Raw genomic sequence first — 13408 nt, 5'->3', positions numbered from 1 at the left:
AGTAAAGCAGAATACAAGAGTGGGTTATTTAGAAGAAACTTTTATTTGTATTCCAAACAAAAATGATAAGCAATTAAAACATTCCAATCAGCAAGACACCACGAGGAACGGGATGTAACAAAATTGTGCCCTTTCTGGAGAAATACGTGCATTGATTGCAAGGTGGGCTTTTTGATACAAAGGTGGAAATACCTTCAACATAGACATGGCAGAACCATGGGCTGGATTCTCCGCTGGTGGGATTCTCCGTCACGCCGGCAGCGCACCCACGCCTGGGGATTTCCCGACGGCATGGGGCTTCCCACAATGGGAAACCCCATTGACCAGCTGGTGGGACGGAGAATCCCACCCCAATATGTTTTCAAATTTTACAACGAATATCTCTAAATAATAATGACTTTTGCTGGAATGTATTAATAAATATTGTATTTATTAATATTATCTTTTTGCTTTCTCTCCGCCTACAATAAGTTGCATTTATAGGAACAGTGGAGAGATGATGATGCAGAGGAGACGACCCAGCGTATTGGGTTATGCCAGCCCTTTGGAGAGTACTCCACTTGGTCCCATTCCCCCAAAACCCTGCAAGTTTATTTCCCTCAAGTACCCAACTAACTTCCTTTGGAAATCACTCATCATCCCCGCTTCCACCATCCTCCCTGATACTGTGTTCCAGGCCATCGCAAGAATAAATATATGTATATAATGACCAATAAAGTGTGTTTAACATATTAAAATGTCACAGGAGTAACCAGACAAAATCTGACACTGGGCCACGGAAAGAGCTATTAGAGTAGGTGACTCAACAACTTGGGCAAAGAGGTTGCAAGGGGCACCTTAAAGGACGATCAACAGGTAATTAGGTGCAAGCAGGAAAATCCCACGGTTTAAAAATAATAACAATCTTTATTGTCAGAAGTAGGCTTACATTAACACTGCAATGAAGTTACTGTGAAAAGCCCCTAGTCGCCACATTCGGGTACGCTGAGGGAGAATTCAGAATGTCCAAATCACCTAACACCAATCACCACCTTTTGGGACGTGTGGGAGGAAACCGGAGCACCCGGAGAAAACCCACGCAGACAGGGGGCGAAAGTGCAGACTCCGCACGGACAGTGGCCCAAGCCGGGAATCGAACCTGGCACAGGAGATTACCCAAAATTCTGAGTCCGGTGAAATCTTTGTTTCTTTGTTCAATGTGTTGCTGCTATACTCTGGTAGATATTGCCTCTCACCTTTGGGGGCGGTTTAAAGGCACCAGTCTCCCACAGTGTTGCAACAACAACACCGTAGCGGACCACATGAACAAAGTGAAATGTTATAAAAAAACTGAAGAGGTCATTAATTTTGGCTACGATACCAATTTACCTGGCAGTTACTTAAAATAACCACCCTGAGCGGCGTCCTCCCTTCCCACAATATTCTGCATAGTTTGTTATGCAAATGGGAGACAGTCTCTCAAACAATGGATTTGAGAGGTGGGCAAAACCTCTTTTACTCCTTGTTATGTCAATATTCTCAGACCCAGGCCGCTGAAGAATATTGGATATTAGTTGTGTGAAGAACAATGGGCTGGATTCTTAATTTCTGAGACTAGGTGTAGATGCTTGGGCAGGATTTGTGGACTTCCATGACAGCAACACTGACGCCGCACCTGGACCGATTCAGCCACTGTTGATTGGCTAGCACCAGCGCCACGTGGAACACAATCTATTCTAATGACAAATAGTGTGGGATTCACCAGTTTTGCGATTGACACTCGGGAGGCTGACAAGCTGCAGCCCCATGTACACACTGCACTCCCCACACACACTCATCCTAGCCAACAAGATGGCACTGTTTGCAATGGAGCGTGCCCATCCTGTTGGAGCTGGAGGGCACGTAGGGTGGTGGCCTGAGGGGACACCTAAACGACCCATGGCACTAAGCTCACAGTGGATTGTTATCAGCGTGTGCAGCTGCATGGCTGCCTTGCAGGCTGTGGCAACGGTGTTCTGTGTCCATCCATCCCACCTCCTGACTGTGGTATTGTGCGAAGCAAATAATGGCATGATGGGAAAACTAGTCAAGTCGTCTTGGTACAATTGAATTTAAACTGACTTCACATAACCTAAGGCACAGATACAAGCAGGCCAAGGTCAACTTGACCCGAGAACTGGCTGACTTTAAACTCGGATAAAGTTCGTTCGTCATGAGACCAGAGTAGTCTCAATACATACCAAGCTGAAAAACTGTCTCTTCCTGTACGTAAACAAATTTGTCCATTTCTTAAAACAAAGACAAGATAATGATATGAAACTCCAGTCCCCTAAAGGTCAGCAAGGTGACACCATTGTAACGATTATTACTTATGTTTCCAGACATAGAGATGATGGAGAATTGCAATTTGTCATCAAATCGGTGCCCATGAACCTATTCTCCGCCCAATCGAGTTTCCCGATTTCGGTGTCAGCCAACGGAAAATCCCACCCAATGTTGTTCAAGTGGACTTAATCATAGATGCTGTAACTGAAGATATTGGGTACTCTGATGTCCCATTATGGGAAAACCATACCATTTTAGATTACTGGGCTTTTTTCTGAAAAAAACTCAGACAATTGATCTCACTCAGTGAGCCTGGGACATAACAGCATTTTGACTTTCCTCATACTGAGAAAATAACCCAAGCAGAATCTCCAGGTCTAATGCCAGGGAACGGCACATGTGTGAGACCTTCAGATCACCGGCTGCTCCTCCTTCATGTATTATGTTCCTCATCTTGTTTAGAACATTCCAGAATCGTTTTTAAGAGATGGAGGCGTCCAAAGGCTGAGAGAGAGAGAGAAAGAGAAAATGTCTTGCAATCAAGATTGTAATTCATCTATTGAAAAATGAAAATCGCTTATTGGCACAAGTAGGCTTCAAATGAAGTTAATGTGAAAAGCCCCTAGTCGCCACATTCTGGCGCCTGTTCGGGGAGGCCGGTACGAGAATCGAACCGTGCTGTTGGCCTGCCTTGGTCTGCTTTGAAAACCAGCTCTTCAACCCTGTGCTAAACCAGCCCCTATTAGCAACCCAATAACAGCAGCGGGCTATTCAGGCCCTTGAACCAGCATGCCGCTTAATGAAATTATAGCCCATCTGCACCTCCACCCCATTTATCTGCCTTAGTTCCATTGCCCTTTACTCAGTCCAGCACTGCCACAGTTGGCGGAGAGCCAGTTCGTGGGCAGGGGGAACTTTGGCAGGGGCTGGGGGCACTGTTGGGGGGTGGTCCAGGGCTTGCGAGCTGGCCAATGGGTGGGCACTATTTCATGAGATGGATTGTAAACTGGTTGGCAGAGGAAACAAAGAATAGAAATTAATGTGTCCTTTTCAAATCGGCAGGCAGTAACTAGTCGGCTGCCACATGGATCGATGCTGGGACCCCAGCTATTCACAATATATATTAATGATTTGGATGAGGGAACAAAATGTAAAATCTCAAAGTTTGCAGATGATACCAAGTTAGCTGGGAAGGTGAACTGTGACGAGGATGCAGGGATCCTACAGCATGATCTGGACAGGTTGGCCGAATGGGCAAATCAATGGCAGATGCAGTATAATTTGGATAAGTGTGAGGTTATTCACTTTGGAAGCAACAACAGGAAGGCAGATTACGACCCGAATGATTGTAAATTGGGAGAGGGGAGTGTGCAGCGGGACCTGGGTGTCCTTGTGCATCATTCGCTGAAGGTAAGCATGCGGGCGGGCACCAGGTGCAGCAGGCGGCAAAGAAGGCGAATGGTATGTTGGCCTTCATTGCGAGAGGTTTCGAGTACAGAAGCAGGGATGTGTTGCTGCAATTATACAGGGCCTTGGTGAGGCCACACCTAGAATATTATGTGCAGTTTTGGTCTCCTTATCTGAGGAAGGATGTTCTTGCTTTCGAGGGAGTGCAGCGAAGCTTTATCAGACTGATTCCAGGGATGGCGGGACTATCATATGAAGAGAGATTGACGAGGTTAGGATTGCTCTCGCTGGAGTTCAGAAGAATGAGGGGGGAATGTCATAGAGACTTATAAAATTCTAACGGGACTAGACAGGGTAAATGCAGGTAAGATGTTCTCAATGATGGGTGTGTCCAGAACCTGGGGTCACAGTCTGAGGATTCAGGGTAAACTATTTCGGACAGAGATGAGGAGACATTTCTTCACCCAAAGAGTGATGAGCCTGTGGAATTCATCACCACAGGAAGTAGTTGATGCTAAAACATTGAATATATTCAACAGGCTCGAAGGGCAAAAGGCCTCCTGCTGTTCCTATCTTCTGTGTATCTATTATTCACTCATATTTGTCCTTGCATTCAATGCACCTTAACAAGGTGCAAACTAATGAGTGAGCACAGCATCTTTTTCCCGAAATAAGCACAACATTTAAGATAACCAGAAACTTTGAAGTTGATGTTAATGCGTCGCAGTCAATGCCACTTTAATGCTGATATCAGGAACTATTCTTTTTAGAAGTTTAGGTTTTAAGTGACAGGAACTATGTTAAAAAACTGCCCATTATTCAGCCATAGCCCAGCTGAGAGAGAGATCGATAGAGGTAACCTGGGCATAACTGAGAATCTATTAAAGAAGAACAAGATCAATGGTATCACTCTTTAATTCTCTCGGAGCCAGCGGATTGCTTACCTCAATCTTGCTGTATATCCAGTCGAGGAACTCAGACACTTTTGTGTAAACACCCGGGTGATTAGCTTCAGCACAGCCAATGCCCCAACTCACTATTCCTGTGAGATGCCAAGCTTGGACATCCTCGCACACCAAAGGGCCACCACTGTCTCCCTGCCAAGTACATTCACAGTCACCATTCAATACATTTCTTAGGCAACGCGTATTACAAACAAGATAGATGGGTTAAGGGCAGAGGTAGACACAAGGCGACAGGATGTCATTGCGAAAGCAGGGACAGAATTGGCAGCTCAATATCCCTGGTTATGGAGGCTTCAGACACAATAGAGTGGGAGATAAAAAAATGAGGGGGAGTAGCACAAGTGGTTAAAGAATGAATTCCACTTGTGAGAAGGGATGTCACACTAAACAGGTCAACAAACGAGGCTTTAGGGGTTGAGTATAGAAATGAAAAAAGGGGCACTCACTCTACTAGGACTATACTACACTCCCCCAAATGGTGAAAGGGTGATAGAAAAACAAATATGTAGGTAAATTTCTGCCTGCCATAATAATAGTGGGAAACTTTAACTACCCCAATATCAACTGGGATTCAAACAATATAAGGGGCACTGATGGAGAAAAACTCATGCAGTGCATCCAGGAAACCCAATTAGTGAAAACCCAACGCGAATCATAGAATTTACAGTGCAGAAGGAGGCCATTCAGCCCATCGAGTCTGCACCGGCTCTTGGAAAGAGCACCCTACCTACGCCCATACCTCCACCCTATCCCCGTAACCCCACGTCACCTTTTTGGACACTAAGGGCAATTTATCATGGCCAATCCACCTAACTTGCACATCTTTGGACTGTGGGAGGAAACCGGAGCACCCGGAGAAAACCCACGCAGACACGGGGAGAACGTGTAGACTCCGCACAGACGGTGACCCAAGCTGGGAATCGAATCTGGGACCCTGGAGCTCTGAAGCAAATGTGCTAACCATTGTGCTACCATGCTGTCAGTGAGAAGAGATGCAATTCCAGACCAAGTTTTGGGGAACGAAGAAGGGCAAGTGGGGGGGGAAGTGAAAGTTGGCGACCATGTCGGAGATAGTGATCACAGTTCAGTTAAATTTTGTATTATCGTGGAAAAGGACAGACATAAAGCAGGAGAAAAAGTTTTGAACTGGGGGAAGGCAAATTTTTCCAGAATGAGAAGGGACTGAGTAAAGTGGGTGTCTGAAATTCGCTGTCCGAGTTGGTGGTGGAGGCAGAAACCCTAAACAATTCTAGAAAGTACCTGGATCTGCACCTTACATGCTGTAAGATACAGGACTATGGAAGGGTGCAGGAAGGTAGGATTAGAAATTGGATGTCCTCGGGCTGCTATGGGCAAGTTGAGCCGAATGGCCTCCTTCTGCACGGTAACTTTTCTATGCTTCTATGGGGTTGGCCATATCAAGCTACCGACAATCAAAATTGTTCATCCCACTCAGACAGGCCGTACGGGGAGGCCTTGTGATGCAATGGATAGCGTACCTGCCTCTGAGTCTAAAGTTCTGGGTTCTAGTCCCACTTCAGGACTTGAGGGTCAAGGAGGTGGTGTTTATTATTTCGATCTATTAGTTGTTCACCTGTATGTCCAGTAACTAAAGGACACAGATGTGAAGGTAAAATATCCAGACAGGACGCAGAGCTCAGGGGTGTGGGAAGTGGAATGTTCGCATTGGAATGCTAGAGGCAGCCCCTTTCAGGTTCAGGTCAAGCAACATTGTTATGGCAGACAGAGGGAACTCTGTCTCTCTCTGAGGTATCACACTCTCTGTCTGTCAGCCCTACACCTAACCTGGAAGCATTTCATGTTGCTGCTGGGCATTTATACACCTCATAACGCAATATCCCCAAGTGTTTTACTTTTGAAGTGAAGTCTCTATTGTAGTGCAGGAGATACAGGAGCTAATCTGTGCACAGCAAGAGTCCACAATTAGCAACGTGGCAATGGCTGGATAATCTCTCCTAATGATATTGATTGAGGGATAAATGTTGGCCTAGACAATGCGGAGAACATCCTTACTCTTCTCCATAATGTTGCCATGGGATCTTTGATTTCCATCTGAAAAGGGCAGAGAGGGTCCTGGTAAAACCTCTCACTCAAAGACGCCACCTCTGAAAGCGCAGTGCTCCCTCAGAGGTGACAGCCTAGGATTGTGTGATTGAACAAAGGAACTTCAACTCAGGGGCAAGAATACGTCTCATTCATTTCGCAGCAAGTAATGCGCAGCCATGGCTTATTAGGATGAGCAACAAAGTAATTTTCAATCCATGTTCTTTTCCCCTGATCTCAGCCTACCTGGCAGGCATCAACTTTACCCTCCTTGTACCCTGCGCACACCATCCTTGGGGTGATGGCTCCATTGTACATACAGCTGCTGTTACATCTCTCACTGCTCACCACAGGGACAGAAGCTTCCTTTAAAATATTTTCCACCCGATCTGCAAGAAGAAAATTGAGAATGAATGAGCCGAATCCACTGCTGTAGAAATAATCTTCACCCGGGCGTCTCTAATCCTTACAGGCATTTGCTTTTGCATGACCCCAGCCGGATATCCAACATTGTTTGCCCGGTGTAACCTGTTGATTGTACTCTGGCAGACAGACAGCCCTCACCGTATCTGTAAAACAGGATATGGTGTAAGACGCTACAAGTGTTAGGAATCTGAAATGAGAAGAGATGGTAATAAAAATCCAAGCCTTGATAAAGGGAAAAGATACGTTAATGTTGCTGGAGTCAATGCAACGGAAACATCAACCTTTCCATTCTCTCGTTACAAGTGCTGGAAACCCTATGGTGTATTTCTATCATTCTCCATTCTTACAAAAGCAAGATTGTTTCGATACAACACTTTATTCCTCCTGTTGGATCGGTCTCCTCACCTGATAAATTACTTTGCAGTGTGCTTCACTGCAGTTATACAGGAACACAGGAATGTCTCGTTGATACCGGTGAACTGAGTTAAAATCACAGAATCTACAGTGCAGAAGGAGGCCATTCGGCCCATCAAGTCTGCACCGGCCCTTGGAAAGAGCACCCCACTTAAGCCCCACACCTCCACCCTATCCCCTTTAACCCCACCTAACCTTTTTGTACACTAAGGGCAATTTAGAACGGTCAATCTACCGAACCTGCACATCTTTCGACTGTGGGAGGAAACCGAAACACCCAGAGGAAACCCACACACGGGGAGAACGTGCAGACTCTGCACAGGCAGTGACCCAAGCTGGGAATCGAACCTGGGACGCTGGGGCTGTGAAGCAACTATGCTAACCACTGTGCTACCCGTGCTGCCCTTAACTTAGTTGAAGGAGGAACATTAGCCAGGACTTTTCTCCTGTGAGAGACGCAATGGACATTGTTGACGGTTATGACTCACAGAAATGTAGCAACACGACAGGACCAGAAGGATCCTGTGGACATAGCCACATCATTAGAGAATCCAGCCCATAGTATTTTAGGCTTAGTTAATAGGAGCACAGGAGCTAGGGGGTTATGTTGAATTTATACAAGACACTAGTTAGACCTCAGCTGGAATATTGGGTACAGTTCTGGGCGCCACACTATAGGAAAGATGTGAACACATCGGAGAGAGTGCAAAGGAGGTTTACAAGAATGGTTCCAGGGATGAGAACCTTTAAATTGAGAGACTGGGATTGTTCTCCTTGGAGAGAATAAAGCGGAGAGGATATTAGATGGCGATGTTCAAAATCATGAGGGACTGGTCAGGGTGGAGAGGACAAAGCCATTCCTCCCTGCAACACTGTCCCCAAACAATTCTGTGATTAACTCATGGTGTTCTGCACCTCAACATTGATCAAAGTGGTCCAGGGTTTTCATGCCTTCTCTAGTAACCTCGTCAGCTCTGAGTGACATAGGAGTAATAATCACATTGTCAGCTTGTTTCCTTTTCTTCAGTTTATTTGAACACTTGCATTGGAAGTAACAAAAATATTGAAGGGGGGGTGGGTGAAGACTGAGTTATGGGTAGGGTTGGCAGAGCAGCAGGTAATGTGATGACCTCCCCGGAATGTGCCCAACCAGAATTGGCAACTCCATTTTTACTCCAATCCCTCTACACCCATCCACACCAAACAAAAATCTTGCGATCTTGGGTTTAAAAATGTCAATTTATCTTCTCCCTCCTCAAACTCCAGAGCATCTTGGGGGAGAGAGTTCCAAATTTCTGCAAAGCCTTGTGTATAAGAATGCTTCCTGACTTTACCCCTGAGCAACCTGTCTCTCATTTTAAAATTATCTTTCTGTGTAATAATAATAATAATCTTTATTGTCACAAGTAGGCTTACATTAACACTGCAATGAAGTTGCTGTGAAAAGCCCCTAGTCGCCACATTCCGGCACCTGCTCAGGTACACAGAGGGAGAATTCAGAATTCTCGGCTGGTACGGGAATTGAACTCGCGCTGCTGTCGTTGTTCTACATCACAAACCAGCTGTCTAGCCGACTAAGCTAAACAGTTAAACAGCTAAACACAGGAGTGTTCTTGATCCCCCCCCCCTCCCCCATCCCCACCAGAGGAAATACGTTATCTGTATCTACTTCTTCAAAATATTTTAACATTTCAAACACTTCCATTTGATCAGCCCTCCATGTCTCACACTCAATGGAGTATAAACACAGATTATAAATCCACAGCCTGCCAGCTATTAGACTCCAATCATTAATATTTCAACAATATGGCCACTGAAGCTATCAATTTATATTTGGCTGCCAAACAAAACAGGGCGATGTGCTCACATGCGGTCCACCACATGTTATGGTAATGGCTGTTCCCCCAATCTGCTGTTAATGTCTCCCCAGGTTCTTCTGAGGGGAATGTATTTAGGAAGGCACGCCAAATTAAGTGCCAATCAGGCACAAAACTGGGCAGCCTCCTCCAGGATCAAGGACCCAATGGGGACAGTGGGAACATGCCCCCTTCCCTTCCGCACCCTCCCCCCTGCACTGAAGGTACCATGAAAAGCCCCTAGTCGCCACACTCCGGCGTCTGTTCGGGTACACGGAGGGAGAATTCAGAATGTCCAATTCACCTCACAAGCACGTCCTTTGGGACTTGTGGGAGGAAACCGGAGCACCCGGAGGAAACCCACGCAGACGCGGGGGGAACGTGCGGACCCCACACAGACAGTGACCCTAGCCGGGAATCGAACCTGGGACCCTGGAGCTGTGAAGCAACAATGCTAACCACTGTGTTACCATGCCGCACTCAGGATCACCAAGGAACCTAGGCCTCAGGTAAGTGGTAGCAGGGGTGGGGTCAGTGATGGAGGGTAGGTGGTCGTCACTGGGGGTGGATCACAGAGGAGATGAGGGGGAGGGGGGTCAGCAGCAAGGGTGGCTCTGTGCAGCACCACACCCCCCCCCCCCCCCCCCCCCCCCCCCCCCCCCCCTCTTCCTGATGCCGGTTTCTCAGTCAAGCACTGACAATCACGCCCCCCCCCTCCCACCATCTTCCTGATGACGGTCTCTCAGTCAAGCACTGACAATCACCCCTCCCTCCGAACTGCTGGAGGCGAGGAAGAAAGCCCAACAGGGTTTGCTGTTTGAGCTTCTTGCACGGTGATTCCCCTGCCTGCCGCTGAGTGAAATTTAGGACGAGGTCCTTCAGGGGGCATCAATTGCACCAAATCCTGCTGCCAAACCCATCTTCAGGAGGGCGTCAACTATTAGCCGTTAGTCACGGTTATTATAGGTTAATCAGTGCTGATCAAATCCTCTGCAATGCCTACCAAGGCTGAGCAACCTATCTAACCAGTGAGTGCTCACTGAGGTTGGAAGAATGAACGCATGAATGAAATACAGTCAAGTTGGAAGGACCTGTTACCCAGCAAGGGTTAGCACCTTCTGGAGAGGGATTTGGGAAAAGTTGGAGGGTGGGCAAGTGGATGGATGATGGGAGGGGAAGGGAGAATAAAACCACCTTTGTATTAGAAAGTTCTGCTGCCTTTTACTAGGAGTCCATTGACGAGGTTCCGGCTGGGATTAAACAAAATGTTCATACTTGAAAATTCAATCGGTTTGTTTAGCTTCATGAGGGCAATGTCGTAGTCATGAGAGTCAGAATCATAGTTCCTGTTGTAGATGATTTTCTCGACCGCGTAGTTGGTTACGCTGCTGAACAGGATGGTCTGTCTGTCCAGAATCCCAGCATAGACTAGCCAGTTGCGAGCATTTGATAACCTGTAACAGGAAGATGCTGTTAGCTTTCCTGCAGTTCTTAAAACTCCCACAGCAGGTGGTAAAATGCCAGAAACGGTTATCAAACAAGATTTGACACTGAACCTGATGCACGATCAATTGCACCAAAAGACTCAGATTGGTACAACTGTGGCTTTATTGCAGTCAGATGCGTGGCCTCCAACTGCAACTGGCAAAATGGCAGATCAGAAGAGGACACGCATATTTATACGACTCCTTGTGGAGCTAGCCGGCAGGGGCTACCGGCGAACCTGTAGTGCAGGTCCTACCTTACATCCCCTAATACAGGTGCACATACACACTCTGTGGTTCACCAACTAAGGAGATATTAGCACATGGGACAAAAAGCTTTGGTTGAAGAGGTAGATTTTAAAGAGGATCTCATAGAACAAGAGACAGTGAGGTAGAGAGACTTAAGAAGGGAACTCCAGAGCATCAGACAATGGGTTGGAGAGAGAGAGAGAGAGAGAGAGTGAGAGGGCTTAAAGCTTGATTCAAAGCCAACAATCTACTTCAAGTCAAACTGAGTCTACTTACTCAGTCGATTCTTTTTGAGCAGCAAACAGTCTACAGGGTTTATTTATAATGAATCTCTACGAACTACAGCAAACAGAACTCATGAGCGAAACTGCAGCGAGGCGATACCAAGGGGATTTCTCGAGCAAAATGCAGTGAGTGGAGGATAGTTACATCATATAAATGATGTGTGTGACATCAATCCCCGCCACTTACAGCGGTGTGACCGACTAGAGCAATGGCTGACGGGGAATTACCCATCTTCATTATGACCAGGAAGAGTAGTGTCACTATGCCTGGCCATCAAAACCAAACCATCAAACCCAGCCCAGAATATGCATTAAGATATAAATATTCCACAGAACATTAGTCAATTTTCTATCACCCATGAATGAAGTAGAAGCAAAGGTTGACATACCTGTGTACACAGTGTGCTGCAGTTATGACCCAGTAATGGTCTATGATGGAGCCGCCACACGTATGCTTGTAGTTATAGTACAATGTGACCTGCCAGGGCCAACTCCCCATTTCCGCTTCCTGTCCCCCAACTATCATGAAAAATCCATGCTTTCCCCCGCAATCTTCATGTTGAGAAAGATAGAATTGTAGAGATTAGAGAAGCTTGCATTAATATAACTCTCCTCATGGATGACTGGACATCTCAAAGTATTTAACAATGAATTAAGCATTTCTCAAGTGCAGTCCTTGTTGTTATGTAGGAAACGGGGGAACCAGCTTGCACACAGAAAGCTCCCTACAAACAACAATGTGATTATGAGCGGGTGATCTGTTTTTGTGATGTCGGTTGAGGAATAAATATCGGGCGAGATACCAGAGATTTCCCCATCGCTTCTTCAAAGTAGAGGCCTGGGATTTTTTTCCTTCGCCTCAAGGGGTAGCCATGGCCTCAGTTTAACCTCTCCACTGAAAGACAGCTCCTCTGAGAGTGCAGCACCCCCTCAGCACTGCACTGGGCTGTCAGCCTTGATTTTCATCTTCAAGTCCTGGAGTTGGACTTAAGTGCAGAACCTTGCGACTCAGAAATGAAAATCAGCGCAGCCGGGCAGTAGATGCCGGGAGATCCCTCTTCCGGGATCAACCCAGCTCGCCATGCCTGATGAGACGTTGCAATGGGAATCCCGCCCATTGGGGGTGGGATCACTTTCAGGTAAATCTAAATCTTAGAGTGAGACAGCTAGTCTGATTCTAATATGCATTCCTGATGCACTATCAATTACATAGAATTTACAGTGCAGAAGGAGGCCATTTGGCCCATCGAGTCTGCACCGGCTCTTGGAAAGAGCACCCTACCCAGGGTCAACACCTCCATCCTACCCCATGACCCAGTAACCCCACTCCACACTAAGGGCAATTTTGGACACTATTTTACCATGGCCAATCCACCTAACCTGCACATCTTTGGACTGTGGGAGGAAACCGGAGCACCCGGAGGAAACCCACGCACACATGTGGAGGATGTGCAGACTCTGCACAGACAGTGACACAAGCCGGAATCGAACCTGGGACCCTGGAGCTGTGAAGCAATTGTGCTATCCACAATGCTACCGTGCTGCCCACGACGTGCAATTACGGCGAGACAAGAGTAGAATGTAATTGAGGCTTTATTACACAGGGATGTATGGCCTCCTAGAGCAGCTGGTGAAATGGCTGCTGTTTGGAGAGCACACACATTTATACTCTGCCTACTGGGCGGAGCCAGCAGGCTGGGATCTACCCCCGTACCTGTAGTACAGGGGCCTTACTGTAATACCAATATATTGGTATTATATATTGTTATATTGGTATACCACAATTCCCAAGATCTAACCAGGGCGTGGGATCTAGCCCCCTTGCCTTGGCGACTTTGGCAAATACTGTTAAGCGCTGGTCTCTATAAACAGGAACGAGATGGAATGGCATCCCTGGGGTGCTACCCGGGGATTGGAGGCACTCAGGTGCTTGCCTTCTGGGCAGGATGGCACCC

General features: G+C 46.8%; 1 protein-coding gene across 1 annotated transcript in view; it reads right to left on the bottom strand.

Annotated features, from left to right (window-relative positions):
- Positions 1–2363: 2363 nt before the first annotated feature.
- Positions 2364–13408, bottom strand: part of LOC119954429 (transmembrane protease serine 5-like) — a 44684-nt gene continuing 33639 nt past the window's right edge. The window contains exons 8-13 of the mRNA XM_038779638.1: positions 11843–12005; positions 10712–10890; positions 7211–7309; positions 6987–7129; positions 4656–4808; positions 2364–2808 (exon numbers count right to left, since the gene is read on the bottom strand). Coding sequence (XP_038635566.1) covers positions 2785–2808; positions 4656–4808; positions 6987–7129; positions 7211–7309; positions 10712–10890; positions 11843–12005 — 761 coding nt within the window. The 3' untranslated portion in view covers positions 2364–2784. The remainder of the gene's footprint in view (positions 2809–4655; positions 4809–6986; positions 7130–7210; positions 7310–10711; positions 10891–11842; positions 12006–13408) is intronic.

This window comes from Scyliorhinus canicula, chromosome 19, assembly GCF_902713615.1.
Source record: "Scyliorhinus canicula chromosome 19, sScyCan1.1, whole genome shotgun sequence".
Taxonomy (NCBI): domain Eukaryota; kingdom Metazoa; phylum Chordata; class Chondrichthyes; order Carcharhiniformes; family Scyliorhinidae; genus Scyliorhinus; species Scyliorhinus canicula.
This window is presented reverse-complemented; position numbering and strand designations above follow the sequence as displayed.